General features: G+C 38.1%; 1 protein-coding gene across 1 annotated transcript; it reads left to right on the top strand.

The window, feature by feature from the left end:
* Nucleotides 1-4: 4 nt before the first annotated feature.
* On the top strand, nucleotides 5-23,705 carry LOC308685558 (dysbindin). Its single transcript, XM_081357416.1, has 4 exons — nucleotides 5-327; nucleotides 17,705-17,854; nucleotides 19,734-19,874; nucleotides 22,408-23,705. The coding sequence occupies exons 1-4, from the start codon at nucleotides 285-287 to the stop codon at nucleotides 22,668-22,670; spliced, it is 597 nt and encodes a 198-aa protein (XP_081213542.1). The 5' UTR covers nucleotides 5-284; the 3' UTR covers nucleotides 22,671-23,705.
* Nucleotides 23,706-27,991: the final 4,286 nt, after the last annotated feature.

Below are 27,991 nucleotides of genomic sequence, written 5' to 3'. Positions count from 1 at the left end.
GTCTGATCCCATCTGTAAATTCAACTCTCCTCCTCCTGTGAGGGTGGACTTGGTATGATCCACTTGCCCCAGACCCGAGGTCTGACTCTGAGCAGAGAGACAGACGCGGCCACTGGCGCTGCTGCAGAGGAAGTGCACGACTGAATCTACAGCCTAAAGTCTCAGAGACAGAGAGGGAGATGAGCTGTGTCAGAGTCCAGTCTTGCTCTGGGACGGCAGACTGACTGAAACTGCCGGTAAAGCACTCAGTTTTCACAGCTGTGCATCTCTGTCACTCTGGAGTCATGAGCTCAAAGGGGACGAACCTGCACAACAAACGTCTTCCCTGTGAGTATTTCACATTTTGTTGAATTATTTTGCTCATAAAGACAGGACTCTTCTTACACTCTGCTTGAAAACATGCATGACAGATGACCAGTCACTAAACAAAAGAAGAATCATTGTGTTTCAGTCAGTATCATTAAATAACATGTATGGCTAGTTGTCACACTGTTTACTCCAGTGAATATTTCTCAGTTATGGTTATTATTTTTGATAATCAGTTCCTAAATCGATACGAACCCTAAAAATTCCCTTTATTTCCCAAGAAGTTTAATTTTTCTGACTGCATTCCTCACTGTCATTTAGCATGCCCACCTGTTATTGTAAAATAGTTATTAAACACAAAGCAATTAATGAAAAAGATTAAATGTTAAAGACTTGCAAAATATAAAACCTTAAATATGTATAAAATTACAAAATATAAAACATATGACAACTTGCCCCAACCTGACATTTATGTAAAAAACCCTTGTCCTGAAAACAAATCTTATACTTTTTACCGGATGTATGCCAGTATGGTTTTGTTTACTTGTTTGCAGCAAAAAAAAAAAAATGTAATATATGCTGATGTTTCAGTTTTAGTTTCAAGAATTGATCATGAATTTATAAAAATATTATATTCTGTTTGAATCCGGCATACAAAACTATTGCCAGTGAAAACAGTATAATTTACGGTGGGCAAGAGAGCTCATGGCACTGCAACTAAAGAAAACACCAGCAAATTAGCATCTTCATCAGTTTGCCAACACATGTGCTGCAAATACTCACAACACAACCAAATACAGAAACGCACTGCAAATACTCAACGCAACCTAGAAAAGCAATGCAAATACCCACATTCCCACAATGCAACCAAATACAGAAACTCACTGTAAATACTCACAACGCAAACAAATACAGAAATGTACTGCAAATACTAACAACACAACCAAATACAGAAACATACTGCAAATACTCACAACACAACTAAATACAGAAGCATGCTGCAAATACTCACAACGCAACCAATTAAAGAAACATACTGCAAATACTCACACCGCAACAAATACTCACACCGCAACCAAATACACAAACATACTGCAAATACTCACATTGCAACCTAATACAGAAATGCGCTGTAAATACTCACAAAGCAACCAAATACAGAAACGCGCTGCAAATACTCACAACGCAACCAAATACAGAAACGTGCTGCAAATAGCACAAAGCTTTCTGCAACTGATGAAAACTCTTGCAAATAGAAAAAAAAAAACACCAGCAAATTAAGAGAACATCTTCATCAGTTTGAAAACACGTGTGCAGCAAATACAATACATCCAAATACAGAAACATGCTGCAATTCCTCAAAACAAGTGATGAACCTGGCTCGGACATGCTTATTGTTCAATATCTACTCGTCAGTGCAGTGGTGTTGTTGATGACCTGAAAGATTTATTTTAACATCCTGATCGTATGTGCATTGTGAGTATTTGCAGCGCGTTACTGTATCAGCCTGCCCGAAGATAAGAGGTCATTGCGGACCCATCGTCATCCCGGAAGAGGAGTCCCTCAGTAAGTCTGACCAGGGGTGTGAGCCCACGACATCAGTGGCCGAGGGTATTTGGGTGGATTTTGAGACTGAGGACTGGCTGATTGAATTCAGTGATGAGGTATTGTCTCCCAACCTATCCCACCCCATTTTGGATTTTTCATCACTGTTCCTGATGGACTGTATGAACTTTCTTCCTGTTTCCTCTGAACCTTCATCGCTGTTTCTAGACAGCACAGACACCTGCATGGACAATGTATTGTTACCTTTGACCCTGTCTAGTCTTCTTCTGCCTCCGTCACTGCCCAGCTCAGCCAGTCCTCCAGCCCCATTTCTGCTGGAGGTTGTCAGCCTTTCGCCATCTCCTGCAATGCCAAGCACTCACATCAAGCCTCAGGTCCTGCAACCACCTTTAGCGCCTGAGCTGATAGATCCAGTGGCTCCACCTCCTGCCTCAGATTGTCTCACTCCGTCTTGGCCTGTCAACCTGTTGGCTCCACCTTGGCTCCTCCCACCTTCGGCTCCACCAGACACCCTCAGCCTTGCGGCTTCACCGGGTTCCTTCATCCAACCGGACAGTTGTCACTGCTCCTCCGCCATGGACTTGCTACGCTCCGTTCCTCCACCCCTACGGCTGCAGCGGGCTCCTCTTTCCCTTCAGGTACACCTCCTCGGTCCTTCATCACACCGGCATCAACTCAGTCCTCAGGCTTCTCCTCAGATGATCGTCGCCCCGACATCACCTTGGCCTCCTGATGTCACTCTTCTCCATCGGCTCTCACTACCTAGGTAGTGGCTAATGGGGATTCAAATAAACAGATAAACAATTAAACAAACTCATCAGATCATCACACCTGTTCGTCATCTCCTCATTATCACTGTCTTTTAAGTTCCTCATCTTTACTCTGTGTTTGTCAGTTGTTGTTTGTGTGTGCGTGTTACACACGCTGTTATGTTGCCTTACTCTTCATGGATTATTTTATTAAAAGACCCTTTTGTTCATTGAAACCTTTTTGAACTCTCCTTCATCCTAGTCATCTTTATCTGGTAACAATTTGCAGCACATGTGTTGTTGGTACTTGGACTTTTGACTAAAAGCATATAACTTAATGTGGCAACTAACCCCAGTCTCATGTGAATGTGTGACAAAACATACCTATTATTCTCCTTGTAGAATCACTAATAACAACATTAAAAATGCCTCCCTTATTTGGACATTTCCTTGGCTGAATGGGGGGGGGGGGGGTCTGTTGAAAATGTAGATTTTCTGTTTCTAAGGGCCGTTGTTTTGACCAAACATTTTGAGCTGGGGCCTCATTTATAACTGTTGGGTACGCACAAAACAGGCCCTGAAAGAGGCATATGCCACTTCCAACGCATAATTTGTAATCTATAAAAAACAAACTTGACGGGAAAATGTGCGCACCTGCACGCAAACTCTGACCCATGCGTACGAACATTTTGGAGACGGAGCTGTTTGGCGACACCGATGGTGAGCTGGAGTTAGATGTCTTTTTGGTTACTTTTAGACAGACCATTTTAAGAAAATTACATATACAGAAAGCTAATACAAATATAATTTCACTCACCAAGCCTATCACACGAAGCAAACATCCATCCATTCTTAAATGTCCGCGCCAGCGAGCACGTTGGGCCGTTTAGTGAAACTGACGCATATTTATCTAACGGCAGATGAAGGAAAACCGTAAATCTTCATTAAGAGTCCTAATCATAAATACAATGCATGTTCACATTAACAGTTTAAATAAATAAAATAATGAATAAAACTATGTTTTACTTCTGATATAAAAATTTAGATTAAATATGCCATTCTCATTAATGGAGTTAAACACTTAAATGACATGAAATCACTGAAGTTACAAAAAAATATATATTTATTCAATATAAATATTTGTAGTGGATGCAATGCTTTTGAACACTTTTCCTGTAGCATGTTGTGTTTTAATGTTCTAACTACAGAGACAATTGCTTATCATAACAGCAGATTGTCTGAGAAAATATTTTATCCTATCTGTTTCCATTAAAAATATAAATCAATTAAAAATACTATTTGGCCTGTGGAAAAGATTTAGAAAAACTATATGAGATGTATTTTACAATATTTGATTTATTTATTCAAAAACAAGGCAAGGATAGGCTACTAAATGATGGGATTTATAAAGGGAATTTTGCACAGGTTCTGGCACACGCACACTTTTAGTAAGGATCCTACGCACAGTTTTATAAATGAGACCCCTGATAACTTGATCAACCTGTCAAAGCTTACTGGATTCTAGATTTGTTGTTCCTGAAATCCCTCTAAATGAAATTGTTTTTCTGCCATTTTTAGCAGATGGGACTGTATACAATCCAAGTTCCCACACTCTCTGGTCTCAGACACACACATGCTTAGAGGTTGAGACTGGAAATTAGATTGGCCACAGGAGTATTTGTTACACTATTTTTCAATTTTGCTCAAATTATGAGTACAATGTCCATGTCTGTCAAAAAGATTTGCACTCCAGATGTTTAGGATGGTGTCATTCATGTCCAGTGGAATGACTTATCTACAGGAATGGCACTTGTGAATGGAGCGAATTGTCTTCATTTGTGTTACAAATAATCATGGTAATGTTTCTGATTTGTCAAAACAAGACAATATGGTAAAAACTGAATGACAAAGACATAGAAAAATAGACTAAATGGATGAGGTATGTTTTACTGGAAATTACGCTTCACATTTTAGCGACCATTAATTCCAGAAAAGGAGAAGTGCCTACTTGATTCTGCCTACTGATGCATTCAAAATCAAAATGTATTAATTTTGGGCTAAAATATACTTGGTTTTATCCTTATAACTGTGTGTGTGTTCAAGCATAGTGGCTGATTCTGGGTTCATTGCACTAATGAAGAGACTTTTAACAAATGACACTCCACTCTGATAAAGACTGTGAATCAAACTGACTCTACAAATGCTGTCAAAAAGTATTTGCCCCTTGTCTTTTTGAGATTATGCATAACTATACAAAATGTGTGTTTTTTTTGTTTGTTTTTTATTTAGGTGGGCAGTTCTATAACTTTCTATAATAAATACATGACATAAGATGTAAATTGAATTTTTTTTTTTTTTGTTCATGAAGGGTAACTTTTTATAATTCATAAGTTTTTGTTGCAGATCTGATATCCCATTTAGTGTATAATGTATTTAAAAAACTACAGAAAATCAGATCGCAACAAACTTTTTCAAAGTACTATAGTCATGATAGCATGAAAAGTCGGGAGAAATTTCACTGACCCTACAAGGACTACTTTTTATCTTCTCACTTTAGGACCTTGTGTGGGCAAATGAATGAGAAAAAGATAAGAGATACACTCAAGTACTTTTAGTCGACAGCACTTGCTCTTGTTCCTTGCTCCATGCTTCATACTTTCCTTATGACTCATTATAATGTTACTCATCTTGTGGAATCTTATAGAAATTCCTCTCAGTCCGTTTCACTCACATTGTTCTCTGGGACTTTTCTGTGAATCCCAGTATCTCTGAAAATAGAACTAATAGAGTTGGTGGTTGCTGGCTTATAAAAGATGCCTCTTGGAGTTATAGTAAATAGTAAATATCTTGGAGTTTAGCTTGTTAACAATAATTTCTTTGTCAGATAACTGAAGAGATTTAGTTTCTGGGTTTCCTCATTTTCAAAACGTTCATTCATACCCACACATTCCGCACACACATATACTCCCACTATTAATAATTCAGTTTGTTTTGGAAACCACAGTTGTGTAACCTGGATTTCTGGGTTATGCAGTAACTATTTATGCTTCTGTTATTTCTATAAAAGGGTTTAGCAGACTTTCAGAAATATGCTCTGGTAATTCTCAGACACTTAAAGGTGCAGTAAGCAATTTCTGAGAAACACTGCCCCCAATAAAAAATAATAAATTTGCAATGCAAGAGTGAATGTCTCTTTATCATAGCTGAAGCAAACCAAAATAATGCATCACAAAAAAAGGGAAAAATGAACATACAGTACACAAGAGTATAAGCAAGAGTTTGTTTTTAGTCGCCAGTGGCACCCACTCCAGACAAACAATGTCACTCAAAACCGTCCTGTTTCTATAGCTAACATTACAACAACAGCAGCATATCTTGGCTCTCTGTAACACACACACACACACGCACACGCACACGCACACGCACACACGCACACACACACACTTTAAATAACAATCCAAAAATACATGCTGTTTTCTTCTGATGGGTTGTACTTCAGTAGTTGCATCATGTACTACATAATACAATAAAACTAACTATAAACAGTAATGAAATGACAAACATGACTTATGTTAGAGATTCTTTTCAAAAACTCTAGCAAACCAGACTCAAAAGTATCATCACTCTCATGCACACAGCTCAGTGTGTCAATGCATCAGTGCTAACCACTAGTCCATTGCTCCAAAGAGGCATGTTGTTTCTCTAAGTTTAGTGTGTAGCATTTTTGGGTACATCACCCTTCACATTATGTGGACATACTGCAAAGTGACGACTGCTATTTAAACCGAATACAGTGTGGCATGTTTCTGTCTGCTGTTTGATGGATGGCAGAGATCATTAAAATAGGGAAACACTAATGAACAGCAGCAGCTCCAAATGACCTGACAAATCATGACATTGGTATGGCATGACATCTTTTATAACAGACCTTTGACATCATCACATTGTGTTTAGGACTGAGTGTTACATAATGATCCTAGCAAATGGAAATGATAATAGACTGTTGTTATGCCTTAGATCAGCTGTTTATCTTGTATGATACATAGATATAAAGTTGCTTTGCATTTTATCAGTTATGATACTTTAATGAATAAATGTATTCATTATTAGTATATAAATCCTGGATATGTATTTAAGTGTAAATGTATTGAGTTTTGTGGCAACTTTGTTAGCCTTGCGGCTAATATCTTGGTAACATGGTTGCATATTCCTTAGTATGGGTGGGCAATATACTGGTAGACATGATTAACTGGTATAAATTTGTCAACCGGTAGAGATCTTGGACTATCGTCTTTATCACGGTTACGCTCATGTGATGTTGCTGTGCTATGTGGTCACGAAAGCTTATCATTTGCATGCGTTTTTAAGTATTGCAGTGTAAAAACAAGTGTTTTTAAACTGTTTAAGCACTGTAGGCAGTGAAAGACAACTCATTTCGCTATATGTGCACGCTGTCCGAGAGATGGTTTCTGAGTGTTGTCTGAAGGGCACGTGTACACGACAATGAGTTACAAAAAATGGAAAAGTTTTTCCTTTGCATTTTTTTGGGTAGAGACGGCAATGTTGTCAAAGCGATCCAAGTTCACAAGGATCCGCGAAATCGATTACAAATATTTTATTATTCATGCCAGGCCAGTAGTTGCCGGGATCACTTTGTAATGAAAAACTATGCACCTATAGACTGAACATGTGACGTAATACACATTAGGGCTGTCACTTTATGTTCGAAAATCGATTGCACAATTGATCGGACCAACCAACACAAGTTTCGAAAACGAAAATAGGGAATCGATTTCAATGGCCTTTTCTCGGAGCGCGTCCAGCTCCTCACGATACGCCCGCAGCGAACACGCGTCACACAGCAACTGCAGGCTCTGACAAACACACATACTGTAACAGCAAATTATACTTCTGCATAATGTGTCTCTTTTTACAACAAAAATGTGAATTCTGCCGGTATTCAGACAGTCTCATGCATACAGGTACAGATTCGGGCTACAGTCGCCTACGTAGGTGAAATTTGTTTGACATTTCTAATCATAAACACAGCCATGTTGAAGCCTGCAGTAATGTTTTTCATTGATGTTATGGCAGTCCACTCTGCTTATTGTTTTTCGAGAATGTCACGCCAATAAATCATTAGAAATATTGCTGACTTGTGCGTGTCTCAAGCCCTCTTTACGTTCGTCCTAATGCCTGTTAGTTGTCCGTGGATTTGCCTATATGGAAATGGAAACGTCTTTAGACATGGTAAATCGATTTTACAATCGATTCGATTCAGTGAACACTTATGTCCCAAAAATCGAACAGGACTTTTTCACAAAAGTGACAGCCCTAATACACATGCGCATAATGTTGCCATTTTCACAAATTTGTGTTTTTGTAGTTCACACCAGCCCGATCTCATCCCAAGGCGTCATATACTGACGCTCTTGACATTTCGTCTACATCGAACGCACATGGCACCCTTTAGCGTCAATATGAGACGCAGATAGATATGGGCCAGAAGGCGCCTCCTAGCGGTCTAACCCTAACCCTACACCAGACCTAAACCTACCCATAACCGAACATAGCTCTGTGCGTGTCATATTGACGCTAAAGGGTGCCATGTGCGTTCGATGTAGACGAAATGTCAAAAGCGTCAGTATATGACGCCCAAGGATGAGAATGCGTTGAGTTCACACAGCGACAATAACGGTATCATTTTCAAAAACTTAAACTTTGAAAGTTTGGTTTTTGGGCCAAAATGCACAAAAAGTTTTCCGGACAAAATGGCCAAAACGCATTAAAGTTTTCCGTTTTTAGTTGAAAACGATGTAGTGTAAACTGCCCCTGAGAGACGTGATCATAGAACTCACAGACATCGCGCAACCAGCACAGAGAAGGAATCCTCGCCCTGCATTAACTGTGATCTGTTATTAGTGATCCCGCCCAACCCTCCTCTCCCAACTCCTCGTCCTCCTCCAAAGTCCCTCACCTCCCTCACTCATTTCCTGTTCACACTCATTCTTAGTTTCATTATCATGGACTTTTTAGTTAGTTTGTCTTCCTTTGTTCAGTTTCCCGCCACTTTGACCCTGATCTTCATCGTGTTTCCTGCAACCGTTGGTGACAATATCGTTATCATGAAACAAAATTTGGATATATCATGATATAAGATTTTGGTCATATCGGCCACAGTGTTTCACAGTGTATTGTCAAGCAAGCACTTTGACCTTTCTTTTACCATATTTGATGTACTTTATTATTTGTGCATTGATCAATGTTTATATGTAGGAGCAATCAAGTCTCTTCAGAAGACATGAATTAAACTGCTTAATTCATATGGATTTCTTTTACGATCTAGTTATGAACTTTTTTAACCCATAAAAATATTTGGTGGAATGATTTTTCAATGGAAGGACAGCAATCTCTCAGGTTTCATTTAAAACATCTTCAATTGTTTATTGAAGATGAACAAAAATGTTATGGGTTTGGAATGTCATGAGGGTGAGTACACGATGAGAGAATATTCATTTTTGGGTGAATTAATCCTTTAAGAGCTTGGGTTTCTAGCTGAATACTACATCCTTCATCCAATGTCTTCAAATAATTTTTGTTTGTGGGTTTGAAAATCCCCATTTCTGGTTTAAGGTTACCATACTTGTCAAAAGTGGGTAAAATCTGTTTTAGAGAAACATTCTCTTGTCATTTTTCAATGAGAGAAATTAGCATCTGCTTTTTAGTTATATTTTAAGGTATGGTTTCTTAGTAAGTCAAGGCTTTTACTCTCAGTCCCTGAGGTTTAACTCATGAACTTTTAATTCATTCATCTGGAAAGTTCATTTCCCATGTCCTGTTTTCAAACTGTCCTCAGAGGGATGTGGTGGACTGGTTTTAGTTTGTTGTGGGGCTGTAATGCTTCTGAAAGTCAAGTGTTTTGGATGAGATGACTGGAAGAGGTTGATGCGTGGTTAAGGCATTCCTGCTATGGTAATTACACAAACCTGTGACTGACTATTTATAAAGACAGAATACATTCCTGTAGATGAGTCCAAGATCTGTTAAAATCAAGAGCTGCATGACGTGTTTATTTGTGTCTGAAAAGGTTAAGACTGTTGGCATGTCTCTGAGAGTGCCTGTATGGATGCTGTGCCATTTCCGTTACCCTGCTGGATCATAATCCCCAGAATGCTTTAGTATGTGAACCACTATGACAAAGAAAGCTGGGGGTAGGGCAGGGTGGAAACAGAGCTTTGCCTTGTATGGAGAAAATGACAAATCAGTCCTTACAGACAATCCGCCTTTCTTCTGCTTTGATCTAACAAGTCTTGCTCACCCCTCCCAACCTACTACTGTGTGAATGGACAGCACAGTCTGAAAAAGGGGGATGAATGTGAGAAAGAGATGAGTCCAAGAGAGGAAGAGAAAAATAGAGTGATCTCATCCTCATGCGGTTGTTTACTTGCCTTATGAATGATCTTATTGGATGATTTGGGGCAGCGTCAGAAAGCCTCGTGATGAAGTCATTCACTTTAAATCAATCACTGATTTAGTCTGATTGGAAAACAGTGGCTGATCAATTGTGGCCCATACTACTCCACGGCAGATCTGACTCCATCCACTACTGCACTGTTAACGTAAACTCCAACAACTGACAATCAAAATAAGCTATGTAGTTGTTAAGGTTTTTTGGGTGGTTGAATGGTGATGGTGGTTGGTATACACTTGTGATGCTGCCTGAATCATAATGACATCGTTTTCGTTCATTGCCTGAGGAGAACTGCCCCTCCCCCGACTGAGCCTGGTTTCTCCCAGTTTATTTCTCCATTCTGTCACCTGATGGAGTTTGGGTTCCTTACTACTGTCGCCTCTGGCTTGCTTAATTGGGGACACTTAATATCCACCAATATTATTGATTTGACTGTACTGATGCTGTTTAATGAGCAGACTGCTTGGTTGTTGCCAGCAGGCCAGGCTGCAGGATGAAATGACTGAGGGGGCATGAGAAATTGTTAAGGGGACTTAACTTTATACCATCACAAAACACACTGATAACTCGCTTAATAAAAATATAAGCCAGTGTCATTTATTATGCATATATTAACCCTTTCACGCTTATTTTTATAAAATTCTAACTGACTCCCCAGAGTGAGTTTTTCAAGGCGACTTATTTTAGAACGTTATCCCTTAATGTTTCCATTGCGACGCGTCATATTTGTCACGTGACTCACCGCAGCCACAATAAACGCTGTATGACCAGTCTATGTGTATGACAGATCGCTTTTATTTCCTTTTTTATTTCAAAATATTCACAAACTTGCTTACCATGTCATGAACTATCTGATATTCCGATTCTCAAAAATTTGTAAGTGAGTGTGTTTGGCCGTTTAAAAACCTTTAGAAATAATCTTGATCTAACGTGAGATGGGCGCCACCATGTTTCTTTGCGCCGCAGTTCAGAGAGTCCTGTCTGTCATCAGTTTCTCCCGAAATACATGCAAGAAAGTGGCCGGTGAACTCCGAGAAGAATAGAGTAAACTTTATAGTTACCTCCACTATGTTTGTCTGATGTGAATAACACACGTCGGCAAATTATATTTGAATAGATTGTCATTGCTGCTTCCACAGACATCAGTGTGTATTTTACAAACTCCAAACGTATTGTTTTACTAGTGCTTATGTGTATTTAAATGTCTGAAACCTAAAATGAACATTATTAGGTTGAAAACACTGCATAGTTGTGATATGACAGCGCTGAGCTCGTCCGTCTCCGGCTCAGCGCCAACCAACGCGCGAAAGCACAGTTTGAATCTGGCAGTTATGTCACGTCACTGAACATTCTAAATCCCATATGTGGGACCGTACTCTCAGGGGCACCGGAAAAAAATCCCATATATGGGACCAAACCGGATATCGCTCAAAAGGTAAAACATCCTTTGTAACCATGAATACAAAAGTGAAACTGAGGGGGCACAAATCAGATCTGAGGGGGCAATGCTCGTGGCGCCGGGCCTGGTTGCCAGGGTTGTTGGTTTTAGGAGCTTTCCTACATGGTTTCTACCCTGTTCTTTGTGGTAGCCAAGATGTTTATATGTAGTTGCTAAGGTTACAGAGTGTTTTTTAAGAATATGGCCAGGTGGTTTGGTTTCTAGGGAAAGGGAAGCCAGCCCTTCTCCCGAGGGCTAACTTCTCGAAGAGTTCAACTACAACTCTAATAAAGCTAATTAGCTAACCAGCTAATCAATGTGTTCAAGAATTATTATAAATAACAGGCAGGTGTGCTGGAGCAGGGTTGGAATTGAAGTCTGCAGAGGGTAGCCCTTCAGAAGCACGGTTTGGTACCCCTGTTCTAGGGTGTAGTGGATAGGACATTACTAGATGTTCTGGGTGTTTTTAAATGGCCCAAAAGTCAAAAGACCCATCAACTCAGTCTTATGAGAATTAAGAATTGAAGTACTGTACATTAAATTAAGTATTGTATTGTAAATGAATAGAATCTAGCTATTGCTGCCTACAAGCTGATATGTGACCCTGACACCAGGAACACTCACGAGCTCTGCCAGATCTGCCAGCTGACATGAATAAACACCATGTCCACTGCACTGGCATTTTGCAAAGTGCAAGAGTTGCCAACAAAATTTTGTTTTCTAAGGACAATAGCTCAGTCAAATCACATTTTCCCTGACTTGCTCCTTGACTGGAAGGGAATGCCAGAGAATAAAACAAACTGCACCCCTGAGCAAAGCACTTAACCCTGCGTTATTTCAGAAGCATCAAGTCATCATTTTATTTTCACACACATGCACACACTCAAATATGCACATGGCAGATGTCAAGGACCGAGTCATACCACCCTGGTTATGCAATATCCATTCATGGCATGTCTGTCGAGTTTTAAGTGCCTCAACCTTTCTTAACCTTTTATATAAACACACAGGCATATGTTTTTAAATATTAAACTTGAACAAGGTCATGGAAAAATGCAAGAGGAGATCCCTGCAGTGTTCAAAGAGCTGAGTTTATATGTTGAATGGTTTGCCATTTGGATACTAGAATGCCACTTGTAGGTGAAGACTTTATTTCAGTTCCACTGTGATGGATTCCTGCTACAAGCCTAGTTTGTCCCTGCAGGATTGAAGGAATGTTCTGGGTTTAATTTACGTTCAAGTGTAAGTTTGCTAAATACGTTATTCATCTTATTCTGAACAATACATATGTATTATTTTTAAAAATGTGTTTTAATCTTATAATATTTTATCAAAATGTCATAACTTGATCTAGTGGTGACATATGCTGGACTTCTCTAATTTAGTCCACCAAAAGCTCAGCCCTTCTCATACAATTGACTGCAAGTCCATATCCACATTTTAAAGAATCGAGTCCCCGCTCTACATTTTCTCTTTTTTGAAAACCTGACCTGTTTCACTCAAATAAATATATATATATATATATATATATATATATATATATATATATATATATATATATATATATATATATATATATATATATATATATATATACAGTGCTATGCATAGGTTTAGACACCCATGCTAAAGTTGACTAAAAAGAGGAATAAAAAAATAATCTTTTGGAAATTGAACTTAATGCCTTAATTTAAAAAATTAAGAAAAATCCAACCTTTAAGGACACCAATTTTCATTGTGAATGAATAATGTATCGTAAATAAATAAATGTTCTTCCTTAAAATACAGGGTGCCTAAGTTTGGACACCCCTATGTTAAATTCCCATAGAGGCAGGCAGATTTTTATTTTTAAGTATTTTTTTATTTTATTTTTAGGATACTATGCATCCTGATAAAGTTCCCTTGGCCTTTGGAATTAAAATAGCCCCACATCATCACATAGCCTTCACCATACCTAGAGATTGGCATGGGGTACTTTCCAAAAGATCATCTCTCAATGCAAATCAAACTAGCTATTAGGCTAACTGAAATAAAACCATGCCAATCTCTAGGTATGGTGAAGGCTATGTGATGATGTGGGGCTATTTTAATTCCAAAGGCCAAGGGAACTTTATCAGGATGCATAGTATCCTAATTTTTTTTTTTTTTTAAATACTTAAAAATAAAAATCTGCCTGCCTCTATGGGAATTTAACATAGGGGTGTCCAAACTTATGCACCCTGTATTTTAAGGAAGAACATTTATTTATTTACGATACATTATTCATTCACAAAGAAAATTGGTGTCCTTAAAGGTTGGATTTTTCCAAATTTTTTAAATTAAGGCATTAAGTTCAATTTCCAAAAGATGATTTTTTATTCCTCTTTTTAGTCAACTTTAGTATGGGTGTCTAAACTTATGCATAGCACTGTATATATATATATATATATATATATATATATATAAAACTATTGCTACTTTCATTTCATCATAACTTTAAGCTCTTTTGGTAGCATCTGTGACATTCTGTTGATTACCAAAAAAAAAAAAAAAAAAGGTCCCCACCCACCATTGTTAAAAGGATGATTTAGACAACCTTACTACTCAAATAACTATTTTTGTATAGGTGAGAACCAATATAAGCTCTGGATGGAAGAGGAGCAGTATCAGGGTACAACACAATCATATGAGCACCACATCTCAACTTTTTAGAATCTTAATAATGTCTTGAGAATTTGAAGAAAGTCAAGCAGCTAGATCACATGAAGTTTCATTTTGTGACAATTTTTGATCTTGTGATATTTTGTATAGTTTGACATTTATACATTTTGAATCCATTAATGGAAATGGAATGAACTTATTTACGGAAATGAATCAAGTTCACAAACTTTTTACTACTAAAGTTTAAACGAGAGATTACAACATCTGTTAATGCTCTCATACTCGCAATCACAAAACTGATTTAACGAAAGTACATTAAAAAGAGCTTTAAAATCATTGGGTTATTCATAATGTTGCTCAATTTTATAAACCATGCGATGTTAAACCATCACAAATATTTGTTAAATATTCAATTTATTGCCCAGTCCTAAGACAAACCTGTTTACATACACTTTGTGCTGAGCCACACAGTACTGTCAGAAGGAAAAACAAATGGGACTCCCACTCTGCCTATTCTGGCTGCAATGGTCAGCTAGAGCAGATCTGATTAGTTATTCAGAGTGACAGCGCTGTGGCCCCTGGATGCCTCCCGTCGTCCTCACTGCCACCACCAGGCGAGAGAGAATGACCCCGTCTTACACAACTGCCTACTCTGGCGGTTTGCCTGTCAAATGTGATGACTCATGGATTCTTTAACATAAATAATAAGGAAATAAAATCATCACAGTCTTACAGGTTCTCCATGGTGCAAAAGTATTTTGCTATTTCATTCTTCATTTACTCACCCTAATGTCCCCCATTGACTTTAACTGGATGAAAAAAAAAAACATTGAGACATTTAAAAAATATATATGTTTGTAGGTGTTCCACAACAGAAAGAAATGCATAAAGGTTTGAAAATATATGAGACATCTGCTCAAACATTGGCGGTGGAGGATGGTCTCTATAATGTAAACACATGTTGGCAGTTGGTTTTGGATAGTTACTGCACAGTGTTAAATGAACTCTGCCTATAGATATGGTTCATAAATGCTGTACTTGGTGCCTATAAATCTGTAACATAATTTGTTACACATGCCTTCTGTCATTGTTACGATGGGGTTGAATGATAGGAGGAAGCAGGATCCACGTTAGCAGCAAACTTTATTAAATAAACACAAAACTAGACAAACTCAAACTAGAGAAACAGGACACAAGAACCAAAGAGCCTAAATACAGTAACAAGAACTCACAAAGACTGAGACTAGAGACAGGGCTTAAATACAAGCTAAACAAGATAACAAGGGGGCGTGGTTAATCAGAAACACCTGGGGAGACTAATCAACATAATGGGGAACTGCTAAACACGGGACAAGACAGAGGAACACAGACATGAATCATTTCAGTCATCTGATCGACAAGTTGACACTTTTTTGGCCAATAAAAAGCCTTTTTGTTTAATTAACTTCCCCATTCAGATCAGATCATAGAGATTTGATCATAAAACTAAGCATTTAAATAACATATTATTGGGAGATATATTCATTTTATGTAAGCAGTCTGCTAGACTGTAAAAAGATTTAATTGATTTACATTACAAGCTATCAGAATTTCATCTTAATTTTTGGCCATATAAATACCAAATTGCATATACTTGCGCTTGTTTTTTTATAGCTCCGTATTCTCCTATATCATACTTTATCAAATGCATCATAAAAGTCTGATGTATCAAATATGACAACAAACAACACATATCAAAAGTAGAAAAAAATGGTGGGCCAGAAAAAGCTGTTTGATTTTATTTTATAATGGCACCACCACATAGTACACACACACACACACACACACATATATATATATATATATATATATATACAGAGCCTGGGACAATGTTCACAGTTATCCCCCTCTGTTGACGGCCTTGTTTTACGGCACGTCTTGAAGCAGCTGAATGCGATCAGCTCTCCTAGCACAAACCAGATAATCTTTACATTATTCCTATTTTAGACCAGGTTTAAAAGGAAGATCCAATTATTTCAGGCTCAGCCTGTGCCTTCTAATTATGGCTGAGTTGCGGGACACTGTCTCTGTGAGGCTGGATGTATTAATGACTTGTGAAAGGAAAAAGAATGCCATTCTCTAACACTTTAGAGTTGTGGTGCAAGCTTTAGGGCTGTTATTTCAGTTGAGCTGATACTTGCCCCGTGTCACTTTTCAAGGACAGTGAAACACAAATGTCAGGCTGAACATGTCATACTGACAACCCATAATTGCTGCTTTGTGTGTAATGTAAAAAGATTCTTATGCAATAAAAAAATGCATAATGAATGCACTCTAAATACTACATCTCTTAAATGTTTATAAAACTGCATCTGATGAAAGCTCATATTGATACTAGTTTTCCAGCGTTGCTTTACCCAGAACGGGATGTTTATATTTTGACTTGCTTAGTTTCTGGGTTCAGGGTGGCAGATGACTCATATTGTCTATTTAGAGATGGTTGTGCATGTGCTAACACACAATGAGAGGACTCCGTATATAGACCGGTGGTTAAAGGTCAGTTTTCTTTGCCTGCCAATATTACTGTCAAAAAAAAAAACACATTCATACATGTTTCCATGTTTTTAATGTATGGTAAAACATGTTTTATATGATTATCAAAACAAGACATTGATTACTTGTTCAAGAAAGTATTATGGCAGTACCATGGTTAAGTGTATGTGTTTACATCACACTCCAAAGGTATATATATAAAAAGAGCATGACGTTTCAAATAAAACTTGTTTTGAAGTAAACAGAGATTGTTTAGTGTCTTTATCAACCATTTTTCCATTTGAAGGTTTCTCTGGAGACAATTTGTTAGCTATTTTGTCTCTATAAAACAGACACACAAATGAACATGTTTACATGATGTCCTATATTTAAAAGGAATAATCTACTTAAGAGCCTAATACACACCACCTATATATTCATTCCAGCTTGTCAAATAAGGCTTAGGTAAGGAATGTTTATCTGTCCTCTGCTCTGACTCATCAGTCATTCTGAACAAACTGATACACACACAATGTTCATATTATATCTGTAACACTCTCATACATTCCACGAATGTTTATTTTGTCTTAGCACATCATGTTCTTTTTCTAGCCTTTTTACTTTCATTTAGGCTACTACAAAATTGGCTGAAGTAAACAAGGCACACAAAAACTGTGAACCACTGGTCCGAATTTTATTAGAAGAGATATGACTAAATGGACATGCATAATGAATGCACATAACTGCACATAACTCTAATTGTTGCTCTGAACAAAAGATCAAAAACAAATTAGATCTCAATGTAATAGAGTGAGTACAGAGATTTCAAGTAACTTATGCCCCCTGCTGGTAGATTGTTGCTGTGTTTTTGGAAGAAGGTTCTAGAGTGCAGCTTGTCCATTCAAAGAATTGTAGAACTAACTGTTGCTTAAAATTTAGAAGATGTGGTGTTATGCAAATATCCTGTTAATGGGTGTTGATGTAACATGTGACTGAAGTTACTGTCTCTGTTTTTGCTGATAGCGGAGACAGAACATTCACAGAGAGTCCCGGACACAGAGTCGGCCCAGCAAATGAGGCTGAGAGAGAGACAACGATTCTTTGAGGAGGTGTTTCAACACGATGTGGATGTCTACCTCTCCTCTGCACACCTGCAGATAGATTATAAGAGACGTGAGTTTGAACACACACATGGGTGACTCGTTTCATTTAAAAAAAAAAAAAAAAAATATATATATAGGCCTATATATATATATTATATATCATTTTGGGCCTTTAAAAAAGTTCATTTAAAACTGATCAATTTAGGCTATACAAAGTTTTCAGGTAAATTTAGGAAAATTGCACCTTTTTTTGTCAAACTTATTTAAAGAAAAACAATATCTCTACCAGTGACAGCTTGAAGATCAACAAATGTCATACATTTTAAGATTATTACACCAAGATCAGAAAGTAGATATGGAGTCATGTAGACCAACTGTTTTTTCAAAGTTCAAAGTGAATTGACTGCAAGCTAACTTGTGTTAGCTTCAAACAGTAAGAACTGTCATTATCATCTCTCTCTATCTCACACACACACACACACACACACACACACACACACACACACACACACTGGTTTCCATGTTTAAAAGCGACTTTCCTTATAATGATTTTTATACTGTACAAACTGTATTTTATATCGTCCTACACTAAACCTAGACACCACAGTAAACTTTATACAGTGTTAAATCTACAAAAAACTTTATACGATGTATACGGTTTTTCCTCACCGGGACAAAAAAAATGTCCCCAGGAGGTCCAAAATGACTGGTATTACTATCCTTGTGGGGACATTTGGTCCCCATAACATAGGGAATACCAGGTACACACACACACACAATATTAAAGGTGCTCTAAGCGATGCCACGCGTTTTTTAGACCAAAACATTTTTTGTCACATACAGCAAACATCTCCTCACTATCCGCTAGCTGCCTGTCCCCTGAACACACTGTAAAAAAACGCGGTCTCTGTAGACACCACAGGCTCCACAAACGGCAACAAAAACAAACTGGGCTCACCCGCACCACGAAACACAACAAACAGTGCTCCAGCCAATGACCGACAAGAAGGCGTGTCCACTACAGCGGCAAAAGTCCGCTCAGTGCCGCTGGCAACGCTGTAACGTCTCCGCTTTGGGGTGTGTCTGTTGCGAGTGTGTTTAATCTACGTTTTTTTCAACACACGGACAGTGTCATCAGCGATGCACGCGATTACATTTAGAAATAGACAAGCTTTGTTTCCAAATGCACCAAGCAAAGATCCTTTCAATTTTATAAACTTTTATAAACCCAGCCAATATAATCATAATAAACACATCCAAAATAAAATCTTTAACATATATATAACAACTACAAAGCGTCTAATTTGTAAACGAAATGATTTACGCACTAAATCCAGCATAAACTCCGGCACAATTTGCATATTCTGAAACTCTCAAGACAGATGTCACATCCCGAACCTCACAGCAATTTGCATAAAGTCGAGAACTGCCCAACCTTTTGACGCTCTCGGTCGCTCTCAACGCTTTCTCCGGTCCGCTGTCAATCCCAAAATGCAATGCGCGAGCGTGAAGCTCGACTTCCATAGGAATGAATTGAAAACGCTCGCTCCGTGCCAGTGGACACGCACCGATACTTCAACATGCACAGTTGAAGTATCAGTATTTATAGTGACTACTTTGACTCTCCTTTATGCCGGAAGGGAGGGGAGGAGGGAGGAGACTGGATGAGGAGGAGGGAGGGTCTAGCTAGCCTCCGTTTTGTTTGACAACAATTCGAATGTCAACAAGAAGTTACGACTCCCGGGATCGCTTAGAGCACCTTTAATAGATCAATATCACACATTATTGCAAAATCCACTTAAAGGTTGAAAGACCACGATCTTTAATTTAAGACATGTGATGATATAGAAACCTACTTTAAAGAAGATTACAAGTAGCCATATATGCCATATTCACATCTAATCATTTTCTTTTCATCTCACATGTTGTGTCTGACCCTCCTAACGCAGCTCCCTTAGGAAGCATCTCATCAATGGAGGTGAACGTAGATATGCTAGAACAGGACCTGATGGACATCTCTGATCAGGAGACCTTGGATGTCTTCTTCAGTGCCAGCGGAGAGGAAGGATCACTGACATCTCCTCTTCCAGGTATAAACTCCACACCAGTCTAAATGGCCGTTCACACTGATTGTGGGTCCACAAGTTTCTGTATTGCTAGGTGGTATTCCTGCTTGACTACAATATCCAACTGTATCAGGTATCAGGTGACATGGGCTCCACTGTGTGCACTGCCATTTGGTGTTTGCATAAAGTAGAACTCTACTTCACTGCATTGCCATCAGTCTCTGTTGCTCATGACACCTGAAATTGACATCTTCTGGTTGCTTTGTTGCAGCAAATTGCCGGCAGTGTAATTGTTAATAAGTGTAATCCTAACCAGGTGCAAAGTTCCCTGTAGTACACAAAGTAGTCTTTTTTTATATCTACTGAAAGCTAAACAGTGCTCGAAGTGATAGTTACTACCAAAAAGATCATATTTTTTTCCCAATGTAATAGTATATGGAGTGGTATTGTGGACTATTTGCCAACCTGTTCTCATGGCAGAACTTGACAATTTAAGGAGGTGGTGATTTCAAATTAATTTGTATGATGTAATTCACATGGAAAAATACAGTTGTTAGAAAATAAGCACAAAGGCCCACACCTACACAGCTTGTAAACCATAAGCAGATTGTATGGAAACGTACTAATGAATTAGTACAAATTCATCTGAATTAGCAACCAAATCCTCAAAACATAAAATAGTGTGTGAATTTGCACCCAGGTTGTGACACAACAAATATAGCAACTTTTGATATATCCAGAGTAGCATGCCAGCAACAAAGCAACCTCATTTTCAATGAGAGTTGACAATTTTGGAAGCATACCTATGTTCACGGGGTCTTACGTTCCACAGATGTATATGACTCATAATGAACATAATATGTTCCTAGGTCCTGTTCCCCTGTTCAATGGTCTGTTAACACACATTAAGTAAACCTTTTAAAAGTTCAGGACTCATTTTCCCAGAGCCATAATAATAAACTTCTATCCCTAACATAAGGGCTATAACCTTTTGTGATTCCATTACTCCAACCATTTGTTTAGTTTCCTCAACTCTAGGCCTATTATATTGAAAGCCATTTGGCAATGCTGTGGAACAGAACATTTTTTATATCATTAACTGATTTAATGTTACTACATATAGGCAGGGCTTGGCATTTGCTTTTTTTTGCTCACCAGTCACTGTGGCTAGTGGTTTTCCGAAGTTACTAGCCACTTAGCCTTTCAGTGACCACAATTTTGACATAGAGACAATGGTAAAAACTGCAATATATATACTGTGTATATATATATATATATATATATACTGTATATATATATATATATATATATATATATATATATATATATATATATATACTTTTTTTTATATATATATATTTTGGTAACAAAGCAGGTATATTAAGCTGATGTCACCTTAAGACACATAGACCCATTATACTGTTTCACAAGCTGTTTATGTGAATACTCGCCAAGACCTGCATTTTGACATTATTTTGTGTGTATTTAACAGTTTAAGCGCAATAAGCAGCGAAAAAGAATGCGCACTTTGGGTGTGAGCACAAAATCTGCGGTAATGAATAAAATGATGCACAATATGCGCAATCTCTTGCTGAAATTCAAGCCCTGTTACACCAACAATATTCATTCGGAGCAAATTAAACAAGTGAGTGAGGGGAGGCAGGTTTGTGTGTCAAATCGCTATCGGAGAGATGAAAGAGCAAGAAAGGGCAACTGGTATTGTGTATCTGTTCTGTATCGAAAAATCTATATTTCTGACAACACTACATTTTGTTTATTATTTCAGATGCCTTTTTAAAAGACTACAACTAAAAAAAAGTATGTATATATATATATATATATATATATATATATATATATATATATATATAATTGAACCCACCAAAATGGCTAGTAGGAATGACTGCGTTACACACCACTGCTGAAATCCACCCAAATTTGGCGGATTGGCGTGTGTTGATGTCAAGCTCTGCATAAAGAAAATAGGAACCTTTTCATTTGTATTTCTTATTTACCATAAAACAAACTGGGGGACACAGGGCCCTGGGAACATAGGACCCTTTTTCATGTTTGCAAAAACAAACAAACAAAAAAACAGTGATGCAATGCAGTGAGTACAGCTGCATACTGCAGTTGAGTTGAAACACCCACTAGCAAACGTGATTTGTTTTTGTCAAACCAGTTAAGTGCGAACCCTGTCCCACAGACAGTTTCATTGATCAATGCAATTACACAGGGTTTGCAATCCCGTCAATCTAAATACTGTCAGTGTGAACAGGGTTTAAGGTGTGATTTCTATTTAAGCTAGTTCAACTATTTCAGTGATGTCTGTCAGGTGATAAGAACATTTTCTATGTGCTGTTAAATAAAGATCGCTTACAGCACCAAAAAGGAATGCTTTCTAGTAAAACCCTTTTATTGATAACCAATTAACAGAGAAGTGTCAAAAGAAACAGTCACTCATTGTATGTTGAAGCTATGTGGCTCAGATCTGAGCAAAAATCTTGTAAAATTCCATAGAATTCCATAGTTAACAAATAATCCATTTGTTCTCCAGCACTTGGCCACACTGACATAAAAGAGGATGGACTGCGGAGAAATGACATGTCCTTGAGAATTTCTGACCCTTGTGAGATCAAAACACGTATGTTGTCCACTTCTTCAAACTCCACCTGTGACAGTCAGGCTTCCAATGAGGACGGATCAAACACTCCTGTCATCCAATCAGATGATGAAGACGTGCATGAAGATAGCCTGTTGCAAACAGGGGTGCCCACAGGCAACAATGAAGAGCCCCTGCCCTCTGACCTCTCATTATAACCTGCCTTGCCATTTATTACTGACGGTTTGGGAAAAGTTACATGTCTAGGTTGAGACTGTTTAATAGTTGGGTTGCGTGGTTTTAGCCTACCAAATCTACCAAAGACCTTCATGAACGTTGCGAAATGTAACACATACAAGGCCCCTATTACGCCACACAGGGAGTGTCACACTTTGACAGACCTGCATTTTTGTATTGTCATTTGCGTCTTGTTTTTTAACTGTATCTTTTGCTCTTTTGGGGAAACAAATATCTGCAGGTTTATTGACACCACATACACACCACAAAAATTTTGCAATTCTTTTTTACAAAGATTGAGGCTGATCTGTAGCAACACTAAATGCAAACAGGGGCAACTAAATTGCAAACAATGAGAGACTAAAACTGCTGAGGTGAGTCTCACACAAACATTTCACCTCAAATATATAAAAAAGAAAAGAAAACAGAGAGAAAATCAAGCCTTTTATTTGTACCATTTGAATTGCTTAGTTTCTGGGTTCAGGGTGGCAGATGACTCATATTGTTCAATTTTTAATTTTTGGTTTCATAATTTCTTAAGGAAGCATTTCATAATTTTCATTTTTGGTAGAACTATCCGTATAAGTTTTTTTGTATCTTGGCATTATTTTGCATTTGGTAGACACTTTTATCCAAAGTGTCTATTGCATTGAAGATATGCATTTTATCAGTTCATCTTGGAATCAAACCATGATCTTGACGTTGTTAGCACCAAGGCCATGCTCAACTTTTTCCCCTTCTTTCCTCTTAACCACCCATGACCACCCAAAATGTAACCTGGATACTATGTCATTATGTAACATGCACTGATAGACTTCATTTTCTTTAAGCAAAATATTATTATGTTTTATTCATTTTGATTGGGAGTGAAATATGACCCATTCTTGACAGTTTTCGTGAGGCCTAAACCTGTTGGGTGTGTAGGTTAAGAATGTCAATAAATGTGTCTTCCTGTCTGATGTCCAAAACACCTTATGCTTTGCTATCAAAATAAAGCCAAATGCCAGATAAAGAGTATTGGAATTTAATTATTTATTATTTAATTGTTTCTCATATTTCCAAATATGAGTGAAGAAACTGATTGAAAAATATACAGGTCTGAGGTTAACCCCACTTTGATATATTTAACACAGCCAAGAGTATAATACAAACCTTTACTTCAAGGTCCCTCCATCTGGATTAAGGATCTTCTGCACCTACTTCAGGGCCTCATCTGCGTGTCCCAGATTTTAGGACCCTTTGGTGCTCCAGGAGATCAGCATCCCACAGAGCTTCGTGTTCAAGGCAGTTGAAATGGATTCCGGCTCATTTCCCCACTGCATTATCACCCAGCACAACCAATAGAAGACGTCACCGTCATCGGACTGCTCACTCGACCACGTGGAACTTAAATATCACTTAACCAAACCTCTTTCCAGAGATCTTGGCATTGTTGTATATTATCAGCATAAGGTTTTCTATTATCATAATGAGGTTCTTTACCTTTAAAGGTAAAGAACGGTAAAGAAAGATTAAAGCAGCACTCAGTAGCTTCGGGATTTCTTCGCTGTATTCTCGCTTTTTGCTCGCAGGTTTCTCTCTAGAGCTCCTCCCACAGCTTCAGAATAGATATTTGACAACACTGTTGTAAAAACTCGTTGGAGATTCTCAGACACCAGAGGCTATAGGTCAACGACATCAAAGCAGATGGGACATTCTTTAAAACGTCTTCTTCATTCGGGTTCGGACAGCGTGAGGGTGCGCAATAATGACAGCATTTTAGCAGATTTATTTTGGCCGTAAAGCAATTGTTTACATCACGAGACCTGATATCACGCGAGACTTCCTGACGCGGCGGCCGGCGGCCCGCCGGCTCAAAGTTGCAAGTGCGTATTTTCCGCTCACGGGCACCAGGGGGGTGAAATAAGACCCGAAATAAGTAATATAACTATTCCAATGACTCCGAAGCTGTTCAGTTAAGGTAAAAAAAAGTTACTTAATTCACCTTTAAGGCAAAGAAAGGTAAAGGTAAAGGTAGATAAACAACAGTTTATATTTCCATAAAATAACGTAACTCTTCCATAGCCACATTCAATTTAATCACTTGTATTTTATGCATCTTATGCACTTTATTCCTTTATCATTCATGGCATTGATTTAGTAGTTGTGTTAGTTATTCTTGTTTATCTTTTGTTAACATTTATTTTATTACACTTGTGTCTTCCTTGTGCTGATAATACAGGCCCTACAAGTTAGCAATCTCACCAATCTTTCAGATAAATCAGCTGACCAACTCCCTCCACTTTACATTAATTCTAAATGATTGAACAGCCTCCTGTCCTGTTGGGAGTGTTCTCATACTGCCAAGGTAAAAGACCTTGACTGGTGCCTTGAACTAAGAGAGGGGGAAGGTGGTCATCTGATGTACTCATTACCACACCTTAAGCGACGAGTGATCCAGCTGACGTGTTGTGATTTTTGGATCACTCGTCACTTAAGGTGTGGTTATGAGTACATCAGCTGACCAACTCCCTCCACTTTACATCTGATCAGAGGTGGGTAGAGTACCCAAAAACTGTACTCAAGTAAAAGTACAAGTACTTATAGAAATATTTACTCAAAGTAAAAGTAAAAGTAATAATCTTAATAGTTACTTGAGTAAGAGTAAAAAAGTATCCAATGAAAAAACTACTCAAGTAGCGAGTAACTTACTTCGGATTATATATATATATATATGTGTGTATATATATATGTGTGTGTATATATATATATATATATATATATATATATATATATATATATATATATATATATATATGAAGAAGACTTCAGATGCAAAAGCCTCTGAGTGCCATCTGAAACTTTCTTCTAAAACAAGCATTTTTATCAAGCTTGTATATTTAAGTTCAGTAATTTCACTTTAATGACAATTAATAGGTACTTTTCATTGCCATTTAAGTGAAATAACTGAACATAAACGTACAAGCTTGATAAAAATGCTCTTTTAGAAGAAAATTTCAGATGGTACTTAGAGGCTTTTGCATCTGAAGTCGTCATGTATATAATTATATTATTTCGATTTTTTATTTTTATTTAAATGACTATTATTTTCATAAGTAGATTGGCTCTCTTTGCAACAAAAAGCATTTTCTCCCATCTGTAGCCTGAAAAAGAAAATCATTGCCTGTCCTTTGGTTTGTATAATAGTAAAATAACTTATACAACTACATTTGGATTATTAGACAATGTCGAAATAAAGTGAATCTGCAAAGTGTTGCATTCAAAGGCATGCAATTGACACAGAGAAGAAAGAGTTAAACTATTCACATGTGCTCGCGCTCATGACTGCTACTGAATATCTGAACACACACACACAAAAAAAAAAGTACATCGACGAATCTTCTTCTGTCGGTTCTCCAAAATATAATCAAATGTATATTTCTGCAAGCATGTTTAAACTGGTTAACTGTGTCTACGGCAGGCAATTAAAGGCATTCGTTTTCAAGTCGAGTTCGCACGCCACTGCGCAACAATACACACAAACTACCGCGGGATGGCGGGTGTTCATAAACTGTGGGCAATGGTAGATTATTTAATGTATAAATTAATGTATATGTCCAAAAAACGGGTAATGTCATACTTTCTAGAAGTGCTATCCTGGCGTAACAATCTGTTTGGTTGTAAAATGTATTACCTGAGTGAAATGAAATCGAATATATCGTCCTGTGGAATCATTCATTCACAGACAGCTTACGAAGATGTTCAGGTAATAAAGATCTTCATCGCTGGCAAATATATGATGCATTTGCAGATTTGCTCTCACTTGACTGTACTGTAGGTCCACGGCCACTTCATCCAACGCTCTTGATGTCCTTAAATCTTCCTGTTACGACTCCGAGTCGAGTGTGAATTGAAATCGCTTCAGACGATTCAGTGCGTGCAGGAACTGAACAGTTCATTCAAACTGATTCGCGAACCGATTTAGACAGATCTGCCAACTTGTTTGATGAAGTCTTTGAACAGAATCGACTCAAAAGAGTTGAGCATCGCTCAAGCCCAGAAAAAAGATACATCGCACTTACGCATTTAACAACACATATTGCATTAAAATAAAGTAACGAGAGGAACGTCGCCCAACGTAACGAAGTAAAAGTACCGTTTTTTATTAGAAATGTACTCGAGTAAAAGTAATAAGTACCCACATTCAAATCTACTCTTAAAAGTACAATTTTTCCAAAAAACTACTCAAGTAAATGTAACGAAGTAAATGTACTTCGTTACTCACCTCTGCATCTGATGTACTCATAACCACACCTTAAGTGACGAGTGATCCAGCTGACGTGTTGTGAGCATCCCTAACCCTAACCCTAACCCTAACCCTAACCCTAACCCTAACCCTAACCCTCACCCTCCACCTTTGGCATCTCCCCATAACCGTGCTCTTCATAGTTTGTGATAGAGGAATAGTGTGATGTTTGTGGACTACTCTTTATGAAACAGGTTTATACCACGACCTCGACACCTCGGTGTGGAGATCGGGAAAAAATGGAAGGCCCCGGTGTTGAGGTTTGTGAACGAGAGGGCAGGAAGCGTTCGTCTAGTTTGCTTCTTCGAACGAACGTCCTGCTTATCTGCCGGCCAATAGATGCTTAATCTTTTGACCGCACTCGTTACAACCTCAATGAGCTCCTCAAAAGCATGAGACTGAGGTGGTGAGTCCTCAGTATCTCCTGCTTCGAAACTAACAACATCTAGTTCCTCAGAACTTGATAGCTGCGGTGTCTGTGTCTCAATCAGGGCATAAGTAACTGCAGTGCGTGCTTCCAAACCCTGAGAGAAGGCACTGGATCTGTCAGGTGAAGGCAGAGATAAGGCTGGGCCCATCTCTAACCCCGCTGACAAATTTGCCAACCCCAAGTCTGAAGTTGCCGCTGTGCCTCGGCAGCAGCGGGACCCGAGCCTTGGGATCCGAGCCTCGCGAAAGAACGTGTGGTAGATTTTTTCCCTAAACCTAACTACGTACCTGGGTCTCGTCTACACTCTAAAAAGAGATGTGTTAAAAATGACACATGTTGTGTAAGTTTTAACACATGTAGTGAGTGTGCTCAGGGACAACACATGTTGTGTCAAATTTAACACAATAAATGTGTAAGTCATTTTAACACACAAATTGTGTCATTTTAAAAAATAAAGCGAAAGGGCCATATGCAAAAATATATACCGTTTAATCAATAGTTGAGTACAGAATGCATGTGCACACAAAGTACAACACAATGTTTCAAGCTCAATGACTGGACAGACTCACTGTACTGGACATTATTCA

This window comes from Scardinius erythrophthalmus (genome assembly GCF_964197995.2).
Source record: "Scardinius erythrophthalmus genome assembly, chromosome: 25".
NCBI lineage: Eukaryota > Metazoa > Chordata > Actinopteri > Cypriniformes > Leuciscidae > Scardinius > Scardinius erythrophthalmus.
Note: the sequence above shows the minus strand (reverse complement) of the source record. Positions and strands in the feature narration are given on the sequence as shown.

Coding starts and splice junctions, on each gene's coding strand:
- LOC308685558 (XM_081357416.1), top strand. CDS start 285: ATGAGCTCAAAGGGGACGAACCTGCACAACAAACGTCTTCCCT. Junction 17,855..19,733: donor GCAGATAGATTATAAGAGAC/GTGAGTTTGAAC, acceptor CTCCTAACGCAG/CTCCCTTAGGAAGCATCTCA. Junction 19,875..22,407: donor ACTGACATCTCCTCTTCCAG/GTATAAACTCCA, acceptor TTTGTTCTCCAG/CACTTGGCCACACTGACATA.